Source organism: Saccopteryx bilineata, chromosome 4, assembly GCF_036850765.1.
Source record: "Saccopteryx bilineata isolate mSacBil1 chromosome 4, mSacBil1_pri_phased_curated, whole genome shotgun sequence".
In the NCBI taxonomy this organism is placed as follows: Eukaryota; Metazoa; Chordata; class Mammalia; order Chiroptera; family Emballonuridae; genus Saccopteryx; species Saccopteryx bilineata.
Genome location: NC_089493.1, coordinates 163109274 through 163130413, shown reverse-complemented (window position 1 = coordinate 163130413; position 21140 = coordinate 163109274). Strand labels below are relative to the sequence as shown.

Below are 21140 nucleotides of genomic sequence, written 5' to 3'. Positions count from 1 at the left end.
TTGAAAGGAAAAAAATAAAGCCACTTTTGTTACTTCCCTGAAAGAGATGTAATCTGATGTTGATAAATGATGTTTTATGGGCAAATAAAAAGCAAAACTAGGCCACACTGTAGGGAGGGTCAGAGGCTACCGATGATAAAAGGAACAGGGAAGGCCTAGGAAAAGGCTGACGGTCAGTGGGCAGGGGGCCTGGGGAAAAGGGAAGGCTACTGACCTAGCTTAAACATAGTTTAATAAAAGGATTTGCCCTCTCCTGTACTAAGACTCTCAGATGCTTACAAAATTATGCTTTTTAATGTAACAGGTTATCTGAACTTGAAATGTAGAAGGAAACCCCCCCCCAAATATAGCTATTCTGATTTACGTTAAGTGTAAGAATTATGCAGATGACTCTACAAAGGATTCTTATTCCATTGAGCTCAGTGGTCTCAAAAAACTTGAAGAATTAACGACCTATTTGGTTAAAACAAAATCAATATTTCAGGAGAGATTTCCTTATGCCTTTGCAGTGCAAACCTTAGAAAATCTAGCTCAATTTGAGGAGTAATTGAGCTGGGAGTTCTACCAAGAAGACACACTGTTCTAGAATATAATATAATATTGCTCTTTTGGAATTTGTTATTCATAGGGTTTGCTAATTGTTCGATAAGTAAAAATCAGAAGTTTTATATTAAATACATAAACTTTTGTGAAGAGGAGACTGTTTTAAATAATTGAAACTTTATTCTTTTGACATAAAACTGTGGAACACTCAGATAATGTCTACCATGTTAGTATTCCTATAAGAGAAAATGGGTAAAACAGTATTTAGAAAGCAGTACCAGTACATCTTATTACAAGCATTAGATGTGTCCAAAAAGTTGATATTAGTTCATAACTTGTAACTGTTCAATGTGTGTGACTTCAGTGTTAAAATCCCAGATTTTAAGATAATCTTCTACAATTACAAACTTATGTACCCAGACTTTCTGTTGGCTTCACAAACCAGAGAAGTAGATAGAATGTGCAATAGTCGAAGGATAAATAGTATTATAAATATATATTAGTTATATTACCTAATGAAAGCCATAATCTGTTAATACAGCTATGGATTTATTTCAGAAATTTAATTGAATATATTACTAATAGTGTAGTTGTGTTTTCCAGTGATGGTAAAGTTATTAAAGTTCTTCACTTTCATAGAGTCCAGATTGAGCTGCCAGACGCTGAAACTCCCCTTCAGGGTTAAAAGCTTGTTTCACATCTAAACCTTTTCCGTTAAGTGCTAAATATTTGCTGAAGGTTGGCCGAACACGTAACTGCTTAGGAGCTGGCAGAGTTTGGTTTGGACGAGCTGAAATAGATTAAATAAAAGTTAATTCAGTCTGACTTGTGGTGGCGCAGTGGATAAAGCGTCAACTGGAAACGCTGAGGTTGCCGGTTCAAAACCCTGGGCTTGCCTGGTCAAGGCACATATGGGAGTTGATGCTTCCTGCTCCTCTCCTCCCTCCCTTCTCTATAATAAATAAATAAATAAATAAATCTTAAAAAATAAAAAAGAAAAAAAAAAGAAAAAAAAAGTTAATTCAGAAAACCTAAACAAATGGGTTATACTATCAACAGGAAAAGAAAAAAAAATCAAAATTGATTATGTATGGGGGAAATCCCTCACATTTTGTGCAATGTTGGGATTTGTGTTTCTTATTAAGTCTTTCTGGTTAAGTCCTTTGTAACACTTAACACTTGATAACAGTGTGACATACCTGTGACATCTAATCTTGTGTTACATGTGGTCACTCCAGCTTCATTAACTGCAGACACAGTATACCACCCAGCATCTTTCTTGTTTACATCTTTTATCAGTAAGGTAACTCTTCCAGAGTTATCATGATATAAGCTGAAAAGAAACAATTGAAAAATTAAAGTATAGGCATTAATTTTCCTGTTAAAGTTTATTTATGATGTCCCTGGTCTACAGAGTCAGACTAATAAGAAAAAGGAACATTTGAAAATTCTGAGGTTATGTTTAGTCATTGCCAAATAGCTATTGGTTTTCTTAAGTTAGACATCTCCCACCAAATCTTGTTTAAATCATCTATTTCCTTGAGCCATCTTCGTTTATTGTTAGTAACAAGGTAAATGTTAGCCTACTTTATGTTTTACATTTCTGATTAGTAGATTGTTGCTTAATGAGGTTTATTATATTTCTGTATCTGTTTTAAAAACGACAAATTTGGATCGCAAATGCATGCCACTTATAATGCATTAAAAATATAATGAATTCACCAAAGTAAATTATAGTTAAGTCTAGAAATACTTATCCTACCTTATTCGATCAGTGTTGAATTGTACCATTTCATTATTTCTTTTCCAGAAAAGTTTTGGTGGAGGTATAGCTGAGATTTGGCATTCTAGCTTCGCTGAGTCTCCCTCAAAAACTTTTTTGCTCTGTGGTTTATAGATAAACATTGGTGCTCTTCTATGTTCTTTTGCTACATATTAATGAAAAAAATCAAGTATTTGAAATATTATTAAAAGGATATTAAGTCAAACTAAAGTATGAAATTTGTATGTTTTTTTTTTTTTTTTTGACAGTGAGAGGGACAGATAGGGACAGACAGACAGGAAGGGAGAGAGATAAGCATCAATTCTTCCTTGTGGCACCTAGTTGTTCATTCATTGCTTTCTCATATGTGCCTTGACGGGGGACTACAGCAGAGCCAGTGATCCCTTGCTCAAGCCCGCGATCTTTGGGCTCAAGCTAGCAACCATGGGATCATGTCTAGGATCCCATGCTCAAGCCAGTGACCCCACGCTCAAGCTGTTGATCCCATACTTAAGCTGAATGAGCCTGCGCTCAAGCTGGCAACCTTGGGTTTTCGAACCTGGGTCCTCCGTGTCCCAGTTTGATGCTCTATCTACTGCACCACCACCTGGTCAGGCTGAAATTTGTATGTTGATAAAGTTTTTAACAGTAATAACAGGACTGGAAGCTTTGGCTAAAATAATGTACAATACTATTGTGTAATATTATTACCCCATTTAGAGTTCTAAGACAGGATAATGATGCATTGAATTTATAAATTCAATGTATTTCATTGAAAGAATTTACTGTAAATCATTCTCATTTATCATGTCATCTATAGGGAGGCATCATGAGTGGAGGAAAGAGTACCAGACAACTTGGTTTCAAATTCTCTTATTTGCTACATTTGCTGTGCCAAATTGGGGAAAATTTGTTTAGTTTCTCTGAGGCTCAGTTTTATCTACTGTAAAATAATATAATACCCAAGTAATAGTGACTGCTGTGCCTACCATACAAAATTATTGTGAGAATCAGATGAGATAATGAATGAAGAAGCATTTTGTAAACTGTAAGATAACATACAAGTATCAGTAATTATTATGTCTTTTCTTCAGATACCTGAGTGAAAAGAGGAAATGATACTAGAATACCATAACCCTAGCTTTTCTGAAGGAGAAATGAGGAGATTGGACAAATGTCTGCCAAGGTCTCTCTTAGCTCTAAAATTACTGTATTTTTGGAGCACAGGAAGGATTTGCCCAAAGCTTAATCACTTGAATTGTTTTTGTTCTTTGATTTCTAGATCATTAGTTTTTCACTTAGCATGAGACTCCTTATTCTATAGAATAATCTTAAAGATTTTTTTAATGGTCTGGATACAATACAAACTCAAGAAAAATTTCCAACTTAATCAAGCTTTTATATAACAAACAATGCATTATATTAAGCCCTCTTATATGATACATCATAGTTTAAACCATTAAAACTGTGATATATTTAAAGCACTTAAATTGTAATATTTTAAAAGAGAACATCTATTTTATGAGAACTGCTTTACAGAGAAAATTTGAGACATGAGTTTTGCCATACCTGTTTTCTAAAGCAAGTAGGCATGTTTTTGTTGTAATTACAGACAAGTTTCCTAGTGAAAGGAACACAGTTTAAGGCTAAAAGCTGACATTTCCTTTTTAAACTATGCATGATTTTGACAATTCTGTGAAAACGTGAGTTAGAGTGATTGTTTTAGACTGTAGACCAGAGCCTAACTTTATTTTTTTTTAACTTTAAGACCAGTTACATCTATAGAAATAATTCTGTTACCTTATTTGGTTGTCTTAAATTGTATCATTTTTGTATTTCCTTTCCAGAAAAGCTTTGGTGGTGAAGCTGCCATTCTAGTTTCATTGTTTCCCTCAAGACTGTCAACCCCCTTTCATTCTCCAGCCCCATTCGTTGCTTTTGTGGAAAAACTGGGGTTCTACTGGGTTGTATAGTGTAGGCATTAACCTTAAGTATAAAGTTCTCTGGTGTTTTCTTTTTTAATACTTTCTTTTTTAATACTGCAGGATTAAAGATATTTTATGATCTCTTGGAAGGCTTACCCAGGACGTCCAGCTGCACAGTAAAGGTGGCTTCTCCTGCTCTATTCTTGGCAACACATACATAAGCCCCTGCATCTGAAACTCTAACCACTTCAAAGATGAGTGAATGAAAACCCTTCTCAGACACTATCATTTTGTGAAGATCATCTGATTGAACGGGTCTTCCATTTAGATACCATGACACATCAGGAGCTGGCAGTCCGCTCACCTAGAAATGAAAACACAAGGAGATGACATGATAGAATTTTCAATTATAGTATCACTGGAACCCGTTTGTCCATGAATTTTAACAATTCCAGTACCCAAGTGGGTTTGTGATAAAAAATGCAAAGAACTTGAAAAAGTATTTGCTTTCAATAATTTTTAACAAAACAGTACAAATTAAAACTCTTGCAGTTAGTATAATATTTACGGATTATCTTAAAGCACATTCAGCTCTTTCATATACAAACTCAAGCTCTTTAATATCTTTTAATTAAGGAATATGGAAGTCATGGCTTTTCTGGCTAATGGTGATGGCAGATGCCATCCCAGAAGCACATTTATGCAAGGCTTGTTGATCTCATGAATAACCTTTCCAACTGTTCTTGAGCTCTAGTTTTGATGTATAAGTGGCAGTTTGTTAAGTGTTCTTATGTAAGCCTTAATAATTAAAGCCATATACTGACTCTCATAAGTAATCTAGGAAAACATAAGAAAAAATTATTCAGCACAAAGATAATGAAATTGTAGGCCTTTCTAAAAAACTATTCTACCTTGAAGAACTTTTCTAGGCTGAGAGAAAGCAGGATTGCTTGAATTTTTTTAAAAACATTTTTTTTATTGATTTGAGAGAGGGAAGAGGAAGGGAGAAAGAACACAAGAAGTATCAACTCTTTACTCCACTTTGTTTTGTACTCATTGTTTGTTTCTCATGTGTGCCCTGATGCGAGGTTGAACTCGAAACCTCAGCACATTGGGACAATGCTCTATCCACTGACCTACTTAGTCAGAGCTGTTTGAATGTGATAGCTTCACATAGACTATTAGGTGGTAGGCATTATTGTGACTACTTTATACCTATTTATTCAGTTAATTCTCAGACAACTTTATGAAGTAGGTACATTTGTTATTCTCATTTTATGGATGAGACAGAAGCACAGAGAGGTTAAGTGATTTGTCTGAGGTTACACAGCTGAAAAGTGGCAGAGCCAGGATTCAAATCCAGGTAAGCTTGGCTGCAGCATTTGTTTTCTTATTATCCACTAGACTACTTTTTCTCAAGCTGTAGCAAGCTATGAAGAGGAAGAAGACATTTTTCAAAATTTAGTATCCCATTGTTAATTTTCCCCCAGTATTTAAAAACTCTTCTCTTACTTTGAAGTCCATTCTGCAGAATCTTCCTTCTTCAACTGACGTGTTCTCTGGCACTTGAATGAAACGAGGCGGATAAAATTTCTCCTGGATTGCATCTTCATCATTCACACCTCCTCTTGAAGATGATCTACTTCTACAAAAAGTATCTTAGTAACCACTATGCAGAGAAATTGTCATTGTTCTTCCTTTTACACAAATATAGTTTAGCCAGCAAATTTGGAACCTCAGAATCTATGCTGTTTGATAATGTAATAACAATGGAGAGGCCATTAGGCCTCTATTTAGCTGTGGTGTATTTGATAACTGTTAGACATACTAGTTTAGAAACATCCGGTACATTGCACATCTTTTTTACAGTGCCATGAATTGATGAAGAAACTGATCTATTAAAATGCGAAGTACCACATGGACAATTTTTATCACATGCAAGAATTGTTAGAACTGGGTTTCCATTATGACAGAGTTGTTTCACATGGAAGTGTGGTCCTGGCTTATTTGACCAAAACATTTTTAAAAACTTTCTCTAAGATAGTCTAAGAATTGACAGATAAGATTTTGATCATTATCTCTGACATTAGAAAATTCACATTGTTTTTATAGAAAGTATATGGGGAAACTGGAGGGCTTTATAAATTTACATTTTTATTTTATTTTAAATTTTCTGTTGATTTGAGGTAGAGAGAAAGAGGGAGGGAGAGAGAGAGAGAGAGAAAGAGAAGGAAGCAAGCACCAATTAATTGTTCCTCTTAGTTTCATTTAGTTGGTTGCTTCTCCTATGTGCCCTGACCTGGGATCGAACCTGTGACTTTGGCACAACAGGATGATGCTCTAAACACTGAACAGCTGGGCCAAGGACAATATTACATGAAAAAAAAATTTTTTTTTTTTTTGCAAGAGGAGGAAAGGCAGAGACAGACTCCCGCATGTGCCCCAATCGGGATCCACTAGACAGATTCCTGCATGTGTCCTGATCCGAATCCACAAAGCAAATCCACTTGGGGGCGATGCTCTGCCCATCTGAGGCCCTTGCTCCAACTGAGCCATGGCTGCAGGAGGGGAGAAGAGAGAGAGAGAAGCAAGAGGGAGGGGCGGAGAAGCAGATGGGTGTTTTCTTGTGTGATCAGGAATTGAACCTGGGACATTCACACGCCAGACTGATGCTCTACCATTGAGCCAACTGGCTAGGGCCCAATATTACATTTTTAATCTGAAAACATTTTAGATAGCAAAATATGTATTTAAAAATTAAAATTTTTTACCTTACTTGTGACGTAGGAACTTGCAGCCGTGTATGTTCTGAATTGTGCTGCTTGAAATGAAAACAGTGATAATGTTAATATGCAGTGTTACCTTGAAATGAAGCAGAACTAAGTATTTGTAGTTGAAAAGAATGTTTCTCTGTTGGCTGTATTTTTACAGTTACAGTTCTAGTTGTTCAACTTTTAGACATTTAAAATGTATTGCACTATCCTAATAGTCCAGCAAGAAATCCCAGAATTAATAAGACTGTTTCACAGACATGATTTATGAAAATTAGATAGACTTTGAGTTGGTAGTAGTTCATTTTTCAGATGACTTTTATTACAAAGGATGATGTGTCTCCCTGATGTATTTGAAATGGGAGTGCATAGTACAGATTGTCCTTTAGTAAAACAGGAATAGACATGAAGTCACTTGTATTGGCAGTGGATATGGGGTATTATGCCTGCTGCTTAAAAGTGGCACCAGCCACAGTAAACACATATTAGACTGGAAAATACTTCTCTTTTTAGTTCATGATGGACACCATGAAGAATGTGTAGAGCTATGAAAAACAACATTAATTACTTCCTGCTAATGTATATTTTAATCAAATAGCTTTTAGAACTTCTATCTGAGCACTAGAAAATTATTTGAGAATAAAATCAGGACTTGATGAAAATTATAATAGAATTAATAAATTGATTAAACATCTAGTGCCTATTTTGTGTATTTTTTCTTTTTTTTTTTTAAGAGAGAGAGACAGACAGGAAGGGAGATGAGAAGCATCAACTTGTAGTTGTGGCACTTCAGTTCATTGATTACTTTCTCAAATGTGCCTTGACTGGGGTTGGGTGAGGGGCTTTAGTTGAACCAGTGACCCTTTGCTCAAGCCAGTGACCATGGGGTTATGTCTATGATCTCATGCTCAAGCTGGTGACCCTGCGCTTACACTGACAAACTTGGGTTTTCAAACTTGGGCTCTCAGCATCCCAAGTCGATGCTGTATCCACTGTACTACCACCTGGACAGGCTATTTTGTGTATTTCATTGTGCTTGGCATAGTGAGAAATATAAAGAAGTAGAAAATATAATTTCTACCTAAATAGCTGAAAAAGATCTGTATAGCAACAGCAAACTATTAGAAATAATTTACTTTTGGATGAATATATTTAAAGTATTTTGTCATTTTAAAACCAAATTCTTAGAACTGTTACAATTTTTGACAAGCCTTAAGATTTTCTAGGCCTGACCTGTGGTGGTGCAGTGGATAAAGCATTGAGCTGGAATGCTTAGGTCACCGATTCAAAACCTCAGGTTTGCCTGGTCAAGGCACATATGAGAGTTGATGCTTCCTGCTCCTTTCCCCTTCTCTCTCTCTTTCTTAACCTCTCTAAAATGAATAAACAAAAATCTAAAAAAGATTTCTTAAGAAAAATGTTAATTATAGTGATCAAAATATCAACTAATATTTTATTAAAAAATAAAAATAATCCAATTAAACTTAAAATATCCAAAGTAAGTTATTTACGTTTTCCCCTTTAAAATGGTTTGAGTGTGTGTGTATATATATATAATATATATTATATATATTTGTATTTGTAGATGCAATTACGTATAATGTTCATTTATACGTAATTTGACGATATTTTGTTTGAAGTGTACAAAAAAAATGTGAGATATCTGATTTTCTAATGATTTAATATTTGCTATCTCTTTTTCTGTTACCGTCACCTTTATTTTAAATTTTTTAAAGAATGAGTAAGAAAAATACATCCTTGCCCTGTGAATTTTTTGTGGGGCAGGGGAAAGACAGAGGGGATGGAGAGAGACAGGAAGGGAGAGAGATGAGAGGCATCAAGTCATAGTTGTGACACCTTAGTTGTTCATAGATTGCTTCTCATGTGCCTGGATGGGGGGTAAGGGGTTCCAGCTGAGCCAGCGACCCCTTTCTTAAGCCAGTGACCATGGGATCATGTTGATGATCCCATGCTCAAGCCAGATGAGCCAGCACTTAAGCCAGAACCCTTGGTGTTTTGAACCTGGAACCTCAGCGTCCCAGGTTGCCACTCTATCCACTGTGCCACCACTGCTCAGGTGCCCTGTGAATTTTTAAGGTAAACTATCATCAATATATTGTTGCTTTGAGTTATTTCTACTAATAAAGATAGATTTGTATCTTATTCATGCTGTCATCTCCTGTACCACCACAGTAAGTGCTTCATATAAATTAGTTGAATTAATGTATGAATTGTTCAGTAGCCAAAAAGAGAGTAAAGTTCTATTTTCAGTTTCTAGTTACTTGTTCTGTTAGACACTGCTCTAGTAGAACTAGTTGTATTTAACAGAAACAAAAATTTTATTTTCAGCTTCCTATACATAAAAGCTTGGAATTCTTGAGTGCTTAATTTCATCCCTTTGGCTCCCAGTTTCTTGTTGACTTTGAGAAGGAATGAAAGGTAACTACGCCCTGGCCGGTTGGCTCAGCGGTAGAGCGTCGGCCTAGCGTGCGGAGGACCCGGGTTTGATTCCCGGCCAGGGCACACAGGAGAAGCGCCCATTTGCTTCTCCACCCCTCCGCCGCACTTTCCTCTCTGTCTCTCTCTTCCCCTCCTGCAGCCAAGGCTCCATTGGAGCAAAGATGGCCCGGGCGCTGGGGTTGGCTCTGTGGCCTCTGCCTCAGGCGCTAGAGTGGCTCTGGTAGCAACATGGCGACGCCCAGGATGGGCAGAGCATCGCCCCCTGGTGGGCAGAGCGTGGCCCCATGGTGGGCGTGCCGGGTGGATCCCGGTGGGGCGCATGCGGGAGTCTGTCTGACTGTCTCTCCCTGTTTCCAGCTTCAGAATAATGAAAAAAAGAAAAGAAAAAAAGAAAGGTAACAAACTACAAAAGGACGACAGCAATCACAGTTCAGTCTGCCTTTCGAACTATACATTTCTATTCAGGTTTAACTCATTTGTTAAAATGAGGTTGGTCCCGTACAGCCTATGGGATGGATATTCACTTTATAAGCTGTCCAAAAGTTTATCCCTTATTGAAAAGGATGCTTTTGTTAATCCTTATGAGGCAAAATTCTGTTTGTTTATTGTTTGTTTTTGTTTCAGTAAGAAACTTGTGAACAGGAACAGAAGGAATTGGGTGTTTCATTAGTACTATGAGGATATTTTAAAACATTGAAATAATAAACAGCTTGTGAGAAAAGTTTGATTACTTTGGTTTAGAATTTTCATTTCTGTCCTACTGAAGATTTACAACTCATAAATTATAACAACTCTGTCCACATAGACATTGTAAGAAAGAGACTTAGATCTAACTGACCCATAAACGTCCAGATGAAAAGTGACCGCATTCGCCTTTTTGTGTTTTTGTCTTTGTGACTTTTCTTTCCCTCCCTCCCTTTCTTTCCTTCTCTCTCTTTTTATTTCTCTCTCTCCCTCTCTTTCTCTCTCTCTCCCTTCCCTCCCCTCCCCTCCCCTCCCCTCCCTTCTCTCCCTTTTCTTCTTTTTCCAAATTGAGAGGAGGGGAGATAGACTCCCACATGTACCCCCACCAGGATCCACTCAGCAACCCCTTTCGGGGCTGATGCTCTGCCCATCTAGGGCCATGCCCACAACTGAGCTTTTTTTAGCGCCTGACGGGGAGGCTCCATAGAGCCATCATCCTCAGTGCCCCAGAGCTGATGCATTCAAACCAATTGAGCCATGGCTGTGGGAGGGGAAGGGAGAGAAGGGGGCAGGTTGGGGAGAAGCAGATGGTCACTTCTGTGTGCCCCGACCAGGAGTTGAACCTGGGACTTCCATATGCTGGGCTGATGCTCTACCATTGAGCTAACCGGCCAGGACTTGTGACATTTCTTAGGCAGATACTAGAACCACTGGAAATGGGGTAAAAGTTAAACTTTATATTTAAGCCCATCATGGCCTCTTCTATGGAAGTTACTGACTTTTGTTTCAAATGCTATTTATAAACATTAGAAAAGCAGACTTTTAATGAGAATGGACACAAAAAGAGTTAGATAAAGATTATCTAAATTACCTTTGGTGAATCTTGTGCATCACTGTCATTTTGAGCTTGAAACACAGCAGCTGCATTCTGTGGTCCTAGCAATCTGCGTGCCATCTTCTCCTCATATGTTAGCCGCTTTAAAGAAATAGGTTAAGAAGAGTGGTAATGAGATTTAATACAAATGGTTTAACTTAGTACCACCAGGAATTTTACCAAAGAAGTATAGTTCTGTCTTTTGAATTGTAGGTAGATGCTATGCTTTAAAAATCATTTTCTTTTATTCAAAGCATTTCCTTCCATTCTAGTGCCTGGTCCCTCATCTGTAATACTCACTTTTCTTTTTGCCCCTTGGAAAGGCAGGCAAATCACCTTTAAATAAAGCTCTCCCACGTAAAGGGAAAATCTTTCCCTTCTTGCTGTGTATGTTCCAATCAGTTCTGTCTTCGAATATAGTACTGCATGTTCTCACATTCAGAAACAACTTTAAGTGAACACTGAATATTTGACTTACTAACTTCTGGCTGAGAGCAGTGCAACTGATATGTAAGTGAATTAAAGGCATATAGTACTGTTTCAAAGATAGATGACTAATACAATGTGTACAGTAAGTTACATAATAAAAATTAAGGCTATTTGTCCATCAATTATACATACCAAAAAATAGATACCAAAGTACATGAAGAAGTCAAGTTGACGGTATTTCCTATTAGTTATTTGGTCATTAGACATTTTATGAGGGTAATCCTTAAAATATTAAATCATGCAGGTTGATTTTTTGTTTGCTTTATTTTTTTACTACTCAAAACTAAGAGGATATTTCATGCAGAAAAATATGAAATAGGGCCCAAATTTTCCTGTTTGAAAAGATTATTCCTTGGTCATTATATGGTCATAGCTCTGTGAAACAGACCAACTTTCTTATTGGCATTAGATTTTGTAGTTTAATTGCTTTTTGTATGAAACAGACAGCTTGCTCACTTGATTTCCATTCTGAAGAAGGCTGTTCTTGCATTTGAACTTTCTTTCCAAATCTTGAATCAGAGCTTCTTTTGATCCTTGTATTTCATGGTCAGAAGTCCTTGGTGTGGGCTTAGAATTTGCACTTTGGGATGGCTTAGCATTTACAGGTTGGCCAACTGAGGGTTGTTGATAGCTTTAAAAAGAAAAAAGATTTTTAATAAAGAAGGTCTTTACAATGTGTATGTAAAAGAGACTTGGCCAGCTTGGCCAGTGGTGGCATAGTGGATAGAGTGTTGACCTGGGCTGCTGAGGTTGCCATTTTGAAACCATGGGCTTGCCTGGTCAAGGCACATAACGACCAGCAAGCAATGAATAACTAAAGTGAAGCAACTATGTGTCGATACTTCTCACTCCCCACCCCCTCCTCTCTCTGTAAAATCAATAAATACTATCTTAAAAAATTAAGGAAACTTGGCCTTATTTTGTCAGTCACCTTTAGATAGGCTATATCTACCATTTAGTATTATTAGTGTTAAAAACACCAATTTTCCCCTCTCTGTCTCTCTCTTCCCCTCCCACAGCCAAGGCTCCATTGGAGCAAAGTTGGCCTGGGCACTGAGGATGGCTCTGTGGCCTCTGCCTCAGGTGCTGGAATGGCTCTGGTTGCAACAGAGCAACGCCCCGGATGGGCAGAGCATTGCCCCCTGGTGGGCATGCCAGGTGGATCTCGGTGGGGTGCATGTGGGAGTCTGTCTGACTGCCTTCCCATTTCCAACTTCAGAAAAATACAAAAACAAAAACAAAAAACCCACCAATTTTCCTAGTAACAGTCAAGAAGGATTTTATGAGTTGTTACCAGCAGTTTTGTTTCTGTTCGTTTTGGCAAGTATAAATTAAGTAACAGGAGGAACAATTTAGATATAAGGAGGATGTCCTTTGAAGATCTTGGTCAATACCACAAATCATGGCTCCTTTCTCCAACTGATTGTTAAACGTTTACCAGTATTAACCACTGGTATTTAGTGACTTCTGTTGTTTTGAGTGGAGCCTATAGTTTACATAAATAAACAGTTAAATAAACAGTTGACTTTTCCATTAATTACCAATTTTAATTTCTTATTCTAGAAAATGCAAGTATGGAACTATATAAATAAAATAACCTGTAATAATAGTTTCTTTAATGTTACTAAAGTGATTTATGGAAAAAGAAAGGAATGACTATGGGAGGAAGAAGAAAGAACTGTAAACTAAAAAAAAAGGGAAAGTTGGGAAGAAAAAAATTGAATAGCAGTTGAAGAGTTGGTTTAAATCTTTATTTCAAGTTCTGATGCTAAATTTTCTTCTAAGATGTTCTTGCCCCTCCCAGAGTTACCTTGTTGATTCTGATAGAGGGCAGAGGTGAGTATTTAGGGACTCCTATATTATTAGATTTCTTGGGTACAGATTTCACAGTGCTTTGTTCATAGTTAATGTAGTTTATTTATTTAGGGCCATAGAGGTGCTAGTTTACATCTATTTAATGTGGGTAAACTGGCCACTATCTTCAATGAGTATTTTTACCATTATTATATAAACATTCTCCAGTTATATAGATAAGGCAGACATGGTCTGTTCTGTGACTTCTTCCTGTTCAAATATTCTCAAGGGTATTTAAAAGAACTTTTAATATAAATGGAAATGTATGTCCTCTAAGTGGAGCCAGAATTTTAATTTTTGTAGGTTTTGGGGACTTGGTTAGTAATCTCTAGATTATGGGGAAAAAAAATCTTATAACTAATCATCATTGTATCATTTATATCCAGTAACAGAGGTAGGGTATAGGTCAGGGGTCCCCAAACTTTTTACACAGGGGGCCAGTTCACTGTCCCTCAGACTGTTGGAGGGCCAGACTATAAAAAAAACTATGAACAAATCCCTATGCATACTGCACATATCTTATTTTAAAGTAAAAATAAAACAGGAACAAGTACAGTATTTAAAATAAAGAACAAGTAAATTTAAATCAACAAACTGACCAGTATTTCAATGGGAACTATGGACCTGCTTTTGGCTAATGAGATGGTCAATGTGCTCCTCTCACTGACCACCAATGAAAGAGGTGCCCCTTCCGGAAGTGCGGCGGGGGCCGGATAAATGGCCTCAGGGGGCCACATGTGGCCCGCTGGCTGTAGTTTGGGGACCCCTGGTATAGGTGATACTGTTAGCTGAAGTCATGGTTTTTCATTGTATTTAAGATGCTCTAATGAAAGTTGGTGATTTACATTTTCTCTCCTTACATTTCATATCTTGAGCATTGTCAATGTTAATCCTTAGTTAGTCTGATTTGTTAAGTTAAATAGATAGCCAAACCAAGTGTTTAAATAAATAGTGAGGGTTTTTTTTTTCTTTCTTTTTTTGTTGATCATTTGTTTGTTTTACAATTGAATCTCCAGGTCAAACTGGTAAAATTCCTTTGATCTTACAGATCTGTTTCTCCAACTGTATGAAGTTAAAACAGCATATTTAAAAAAGATGTTAGCCTACCTTCTTTATAAAAGTCACACATTTGTTAAAGTGAATTAGCATTAAATATTTTTTTAGACTGTCATAATATAATGTAATATCTCTGAGAAATCTTGTTTCAAAACCAAGCCTGAGTCCTGGCTGAGCACTCAGTTGGGTTAGAGCATAATCCCAATACACCAAGGTTGCTAATTCAATCCCTGGTCAGGGTACATACAAGAACCAACCAGTGAATGTATAAATAAGAGGAATAACAAATTGATGTTTCTCTCTCTCTCTCTTTCTCTCTTTCTTTCTCTTTCTCTCTCCCTCTCCCTCTCTCCCCTCTTCCTCCTTATTCTTTCTCTAAAATCAATCAATAATATGTGTGTGTGTATATGTATATATATATATATATATATATATATATATATATATATAAAAGAAAAAACCAAGCCCAAGAATCACTGATGTGCATGTAACCTCAGTCACTATTCACTGATAAACCCAGTATTAACAGTTTAGATACCTTAGGTGTTAGGTCTTGATCTGCTCATATTTATAAACTAATACCTGCACACTGCTGTGTAGGTCTTTTTTTTCTCCTATTGTTAATCATCCAAATTCTTAATTTTGATAACAGTTCAGAAATTGAATCACTGAGCAGTTAAGTTAAAGTTGCTGAATATCATAGCAAGGTTTTTTGAAAGGAATAATTGGAATTAAAGAGTTTCTCTCAGTTGCTAGTCTGTTTTGTGCTCAACTGAGTAGAACCTTTGCTTAAAGTTTTCCTCCTGAGGAAAAGCTAAGTAAAGCTTTCAAACTTCTCTAGGTCAAGAATCCAAGGGATTATTGTCGAAGACATGGCAAATTTAAGCTCATTGTAACAATGGGGGAGTTGTGCACAAATGTTCAAAGGGGCAGAGCTTTGCACCCTGTGCGGCTGTACACAGAATGGTATCAAGTGGCTGTGGGAAGATTAAAAGGGTTATCTATGGTTGCTGAAAATGGAACAGCTAAAGCTGGATCTTTGATCTTTGGTTTGGGGACCTCCTATGTTTTATTTCTTATCCGCTCCATTTTTGCCTTTCTTTATCTCTTCTTAGTTCTGTGCACAGAGCTAGGTATATGGTTGCAGCTTAGTAATATTTATTTGATGACTTTCTTTTCTAGGTGGGAATTTGGAGTGGGATTGACTTAAAAATATTTTAGTCAGAAAAGGTTATTTTAGATTTAAAAATGCTTGTTTAGGAAATATGGAAATAATTGAAAGGTAGGTGGAATAAGATTGTCTGGGTAAAATGTTACCAAGAAAAATTTACAATGTGTGATAATGGGTATAATGGGAATTTGGGAGGGAAAAGAAAGATAGGGCTCTTAATTCTTAAATGCATCTTTTAAAAATATTAGGTCAGATCAAACATATGAAATGCCATTTCAAACAGTTCAGCCAAGTATCTAGGATTTTAACAAATATTTTGGGTTTCCTTAGTGTTTATTTAAATTTTTATTTATTTATTTTAGAGAGTGAGGAAGGAGGAGAGAAAGAGAGACAGGAACATTGATCTCTTTCTATACGTGCCCTGACTGGGGATCAAACCAGCAACCTCTGTGCTTTGAGATGATGCTCCAGTCAACTGAGCTATCTGGCCAGTGGTCCTGGGTTTTATTCTTAAAAATATTGAAAAGTTTTCTTTGCAGGTTGAATTGCTATAGTCAGTTTACTAGGTTTCCAGAGTTGTCACTAAAAATAGGAATCTCTAGAAAAAAGCCTCTAAAGAAGAGAAATTAGCAAGAACTTCAGCAAATCTGTCAATAAGCCTACAACAAACAAAATATTCTCTTGGACAATTTTTTTCACATGCTTCTGATTTAATTCTCTGATGTTCTAGCTAGTCAAGGAACAGGAAAACTGATAGCTGTAACTTTTGCATAAGCACAAAGTATTCAGTTCATGTTTTAAAAAAAGCACAACCACTATGTCCTTTGTATCAGGTTCTCCTAGGACAGTTTTAGGACTGTGAAAATAGTACATGCTTGCATAAGGCTGCAGGTATTCTTCCCTTTATTTAGATCAGTCTAGCCAATTTGAACAAAGTGTGGTTTTATTTACCAAAGGAAACCTTAAGGTCATAAATCTTTATCTGTTCAAGTATTTTTTCTGATCATAGCAAGGAAAATCTATACAGTTTAATGTCTAAATCCCACATTTTCTTTTTAGCCAAGTGGATATTTAAGATCAAAGGTGAAATGGATAGGAAGAAAAGACTGAACTGAGATGAAATTTAATAGCCTCTGCTTATGTGAGAGGAAATACTAGCTGAAGATGAGCAGGCAGGTGTTCTTTATCTCAGCTGAGCCCAAAACCAAAGCAATTACATTTACAGCATGAGGAACTTAGCTTAGACTGGGGGAATGGTTTGCTGTTCTTAGGTATGTTAGAAATCTTCATTTTTTGGAGATGGAAAATAATGGGTAATTGTATGGGGTAATAGATGATTTGAGTTCAGCTCAGCCAGGACACTAGAGACTGGGTCAGATGAACTCTATTTACCAGTACCTTGGTTCAAGGTGTTCTAGGAGAATTATGGGGTCATGTTGACTTTTTAGATAGGAATGAGGTACAGCATTACCTTCCCCACCTCTGTCATCCTCAGATACTGCATATGCAATATATATCCATATACACATATTTTAAAACTCACTTACTTGGAGTCCACAGTGGAAGGGAATTTGTTGCTGCTGTAGTCAGCTTGTGATGGTAATATGGAGCTTAGGAAGCTGGCTGGTGACTGGTTATAGGTGACTGTAACCTTTTGGCCTGGGTTGGAGCCAGCAAGCTGCTGGGAAGAAGCAGGAAAAGCAGAGGAGGACATGGTGATGTGAGAGCTCATTGTTGAGGAAGCAGAAAATCTTTGTTCTGTGCACTGACGGGGCTGGATGATAATGGAAGACTGTTTGGTCTGGCTAGAGTAGCTGGAGGTTTCTGGTCCAGGGGGTTGCAGTCTGGAGCCACATGGATTTTGGGATTGGATGAAGTGTTTTGGCCGTTCGTAGTTAAACATGCTTAGCTGGTATATGGAGATGTAGGCAGTTTTTTACTGTAATAATTTGCTCCTGGAGGGTTGGGGTCCTGAATTTGGGGCTGCAAGGCTGGAATTATATAAGATCCCAAGGAATCCCAGGCAACCTTGTTCTGCCTCTTCTTGAGATCCTGGGAATACGGTGCTCCTTGGCTTTGATGGAGTTGCCTTCTCTTGAAGAATATCTGTCCTTCACAAGGAGAAAATGATTGTTACAATATTTGTGTAAAACAGTACTGTTTATTTAACATCTTTAGTACTGTATTCTTTTTTGAGCTTAGGAGCTTTCAAGATCATCTTAAAGGGGAACTTGCCTGGTTTCTACACTTCCCCTTCCTTTATCTTTGTCTTTACACCAACACTTTCCCCATGAGAATAAGAAAAAAGGATTCATTAGTGTTTGTTTGCCTTTCGGTGATTTTACTTTAAGGATTTTATTTATTGATTTTAGAGAGAGGAGGGTGAGCGAAAGAGAAAGGCAGAGGCAGGGGGAGGAGCGTGAACCATCAACTCCAGGTTGCTTTTTGTATGTGCCCTGACTGGGCAAACCCAGGGTTTCAAAGCGAAGACCTCAGCTTTCCAAGTTGATGCTCTATCCACTGTGCCACCACACAGGCACCTTTGGGTGATTCTTAAGCATACCCAGGGGTAGGAAAGTTTGAGTTTGCCAAGTGGTTATTTATGAAAGGAAATTCTGTGATATTGCTCAGTGTGATAATTCTATGGTCTCATCATTAGCTTTTGCCCAGATGTTACTGTTTCATTAACCAGAGAGATTTAATGATTTAAAATAATTAGTAGTTAAATATGTAGCAAGTCAACTTCCATTCAGTTTGAATCCTTCCCATTGTTCCACAAAACCAATGAACAGCACTTTTGATACATCAGTAATTCATGTCCTGGTGATCTGTGATGAATGATATCATGGTAAATCTAGGGGAACAGTATACTTCTTGTGTAATAAAATGTTACTTTAATGTCCATATTTACTTCTTCACCCTTCACAGTTTCACAAAGTAGAATGAACATCTATAATTCACTGTTGTCAACTTTAAGTGGATTTTTTTACCTTACAATTCACTTGCCTCTTTTCTTCCCTTGATTCCAAATTAACCACACTACCAAACTAGACAATAATTAAGAAGTGACTGTTTATTTTTCTCTCTATGTATATGTAATATGTTAGTGACTGTGTTCCAGAGCCATTTGTAATTTTTTCCTATTATTCTTAGATTATATGATACTATCTAGTTATTGGTCTTGATGTTCTCTTAGTTATTTAGTTTTACTTTTTATTATTTTTACCTGTTTAATATGTATATTAGAGTAATTTAAATATTATTTTAGCTCCTCTCATTTTTTTCTTTTGAATTGGCAAACAGAAGGAAGTAAGGCAGCCGTGAAGCTAGTCTATCCCTTACCAAGCAGAGATGGGTGCCATTGCTCTTAGCTCTACTCTGGTTCACCTGACGTACACATAGATCCCCATTTTTCCTTAGATGAATCATTTGTCACCAAAATCTCCTTAAGGGATTATATTTGCATCTGATTTCTTCTATTAATATGGTAAATCTAAGCAGGACCATATACAGACATTACACACCAAGACTAGCCCTGTCTTGGTGTGTAATGTCTTTTTCAGAATATCAGATAATTTAGTACAAAATGCATTTAGTTCGTATCACATAGTTTAAACCAACACTGAGATAATGCTATATCAAACTTTTAGTCGATAAAATTAGCCAGACTGTCATTAATTGAAACAAAGTCAAAATTATTTAATTTCTTATCTTGAAAAAAGTACCATTTTTAATGAAGTATTTCCAGACAACTTCATCCTAATTGTGCATATAGTTTAAATTAAAATTAACAAGTTTAGGAAAGAACAAAAATGCAACTAAGCAGCCAAGAGAAAAATTGTATTGAAAAGACTTGAAAAGTCATATATTCCTTCAAGTTTATGAACACAAGCACATTCAACTAGAGTCCATTTTAGTAACTAACTGTATAAGGCCTTTAAATTGTTGGGGAAACACATCCAGAGGAGGCTTTAATTAGCTTTTCTCAAAAAAGAAAAAAAGTATTTCAAGGCAAGTAGTTTTGTAGTTATTGGTTTATTCATTCCATTGCTAAATTTAATCAACTTTGGTTCCTAAATTCCTTTTTGGGCAGGCATATGATTCAGATTTATTTCCAATAGCAAGGAATAAACTGTTGAACTAATAGCTAGTAGATATTTTTCAAAAAGTTCCCTATTTTTCTTTACGTATATTTCTGTAATGTCAGCTATTTTGTTCATTTTTGTGTTGGCCTACATAGTTAAAATTTACTGTTATTTTTTAAAGCTCAATTAAAAATGTTCTTTCAAAATTTTTATTTTGTTCATATTTCACTAAATTTTATACAGATTTTCCCACAGGTAACTCTGAGAGGCTTTTCTTCATGTTTGTAGTTACTGTTCAACAATTCTAGAATAGATTCTATTACATGACAGTATAATTTCATTCTAAATTATATTAAATAAATATCAAAAATTTTATAAATAAAATACTAGTCAATCTCCTATTTAAACATCTTAACATTTTTTCCCTATCTCCAACACAGCACAGACTTGCACAAAAAAGGACTGAAGATATTTTGCAGCTATAGGATATCAACACAATTAAAGTTAGATGAAGTGTCTCCTTTCAAGGAAAAATGATGAATAAAAATAATAACACATAACTGTCTTTTTTTTTATCCTTTCTTTAATGCCTTCCAGTTTCAGTGGAATGAGTAGAGCACTTTCTCTTCAAATCTTTGTATAGTACTGTTATGATGTTGTAGCTTTCTAACTTTTTATCTGAAGATCACCTCTGCACATATGCCTCTGATTTGGACAAAAAACAAAAACAAAACCCCAAACTACAGCAGTAATAAAGAAGGGACTTACCCACAGTTCTGGAGGGTGCCAGCTGGTTTTAACCCACTATTGAAGGGAAGGAAGAGGCATCCTCTTCCCTCACAGACTAATCTAGTGGCTCTGTGCGTAGTATTATAGCACCACTGACTTTTATCAGCTGCCAAGCAGTGACATCTGATGTGCTTGCCTGTCCATCTACCTATGGCATGTCAAAGTAAGAGTCCACAATCTAAACAATATCTCAGATGTTGTAGTGATATTTAAGGAGTGGGATTACATGAGCTTCTCTTTCAGGCCTCTTTTTTTTAGATGTGAATTTTGACTATAAGCTTTAGCAAGCTCATGTTGGGGGAAGAGCAATGAATTGGAAATGGTAAAAAGTATATAGAAAACTCAATTTCTTCATTGTTCTGGGGGCTTTGTGAATATTCCCTGTTGAAAGAAAGACTAAATTTCTTCTTCATATATAAAACTGGCATTCTGTCTTGTAAAGACTTCTCCAGAAATAAGGTCAGTGATGGATATGCTTCAAATTGATTTGTATTGGATAGTAGTTCATCTAAAGACTTTTTTTTTTTTTTTTTGCCAAATAGGAGTAAGGGGGAGTAGGGTTCAAGCAGGTTTTTTTTGTTTTTTTTAAGAAAGGGGGTGTGGCCTTGGTAAAGGCAGGAGAACAGGAGATGGTGGCATGTCATTGGGGAGGGGGAGGTAGAAAAACATGAAAACAA

At 36.5% G+C, this 21140-nt stretch overlaps 2 protein-coding genes across 5 annotated transcripts in view; one reads left to right on the top strand and one right to left on the bottom strand.

Moving 5' to 3' along the window:
* The window catches only part of KLHL3 (kelch like family member 3), a 384889-nt gene that overhangs the window by 730 nt on the left and 363019 nt on the right, over window positions 1-21140 (top strand). The window lies entirely within an intron of this gene.
* MYOT (myotilin) lies at window positions 702-20527 on the bottom strand. Of its 3 annotated transcripts, none has more exons than XM_066272571.1 (10): window positions 20443-20527; window positions 17137-17700; window positions 11965-12139; window positions 11017-11121; window positions 7002-7051; window positions 5743-5875; window positions 4387-4594; window positions 2306-2471; window positions 1743-1876; window positions 702-1333 (listed from the first exon to the last, which is right to left on the bottom strand). In XM_066272571.1, exons 2-10 carry the CDS (start codon window positions 17490-17492, stop codon window positions 1161-1163), a joined length of 1500 nt encoding a protein of 499 aa, XP_066128668.1. In that variant the 5' UTR covers window positions 17493-17700; window positions 20443-20527; the 3' UTR covers window positions 702-1160. The 3 variants fall into 3 exon arrangements, with proteins under 3 accessions (XP_066128668.1, XP_066128670.1, XP_066128669.1); XM_066272573.1 differs by having other exon boundaries at window positions 7002-7048; XM_066272572.1 differs by having other exon boundaries at window positions 17137-17695; window positions 20443-20517.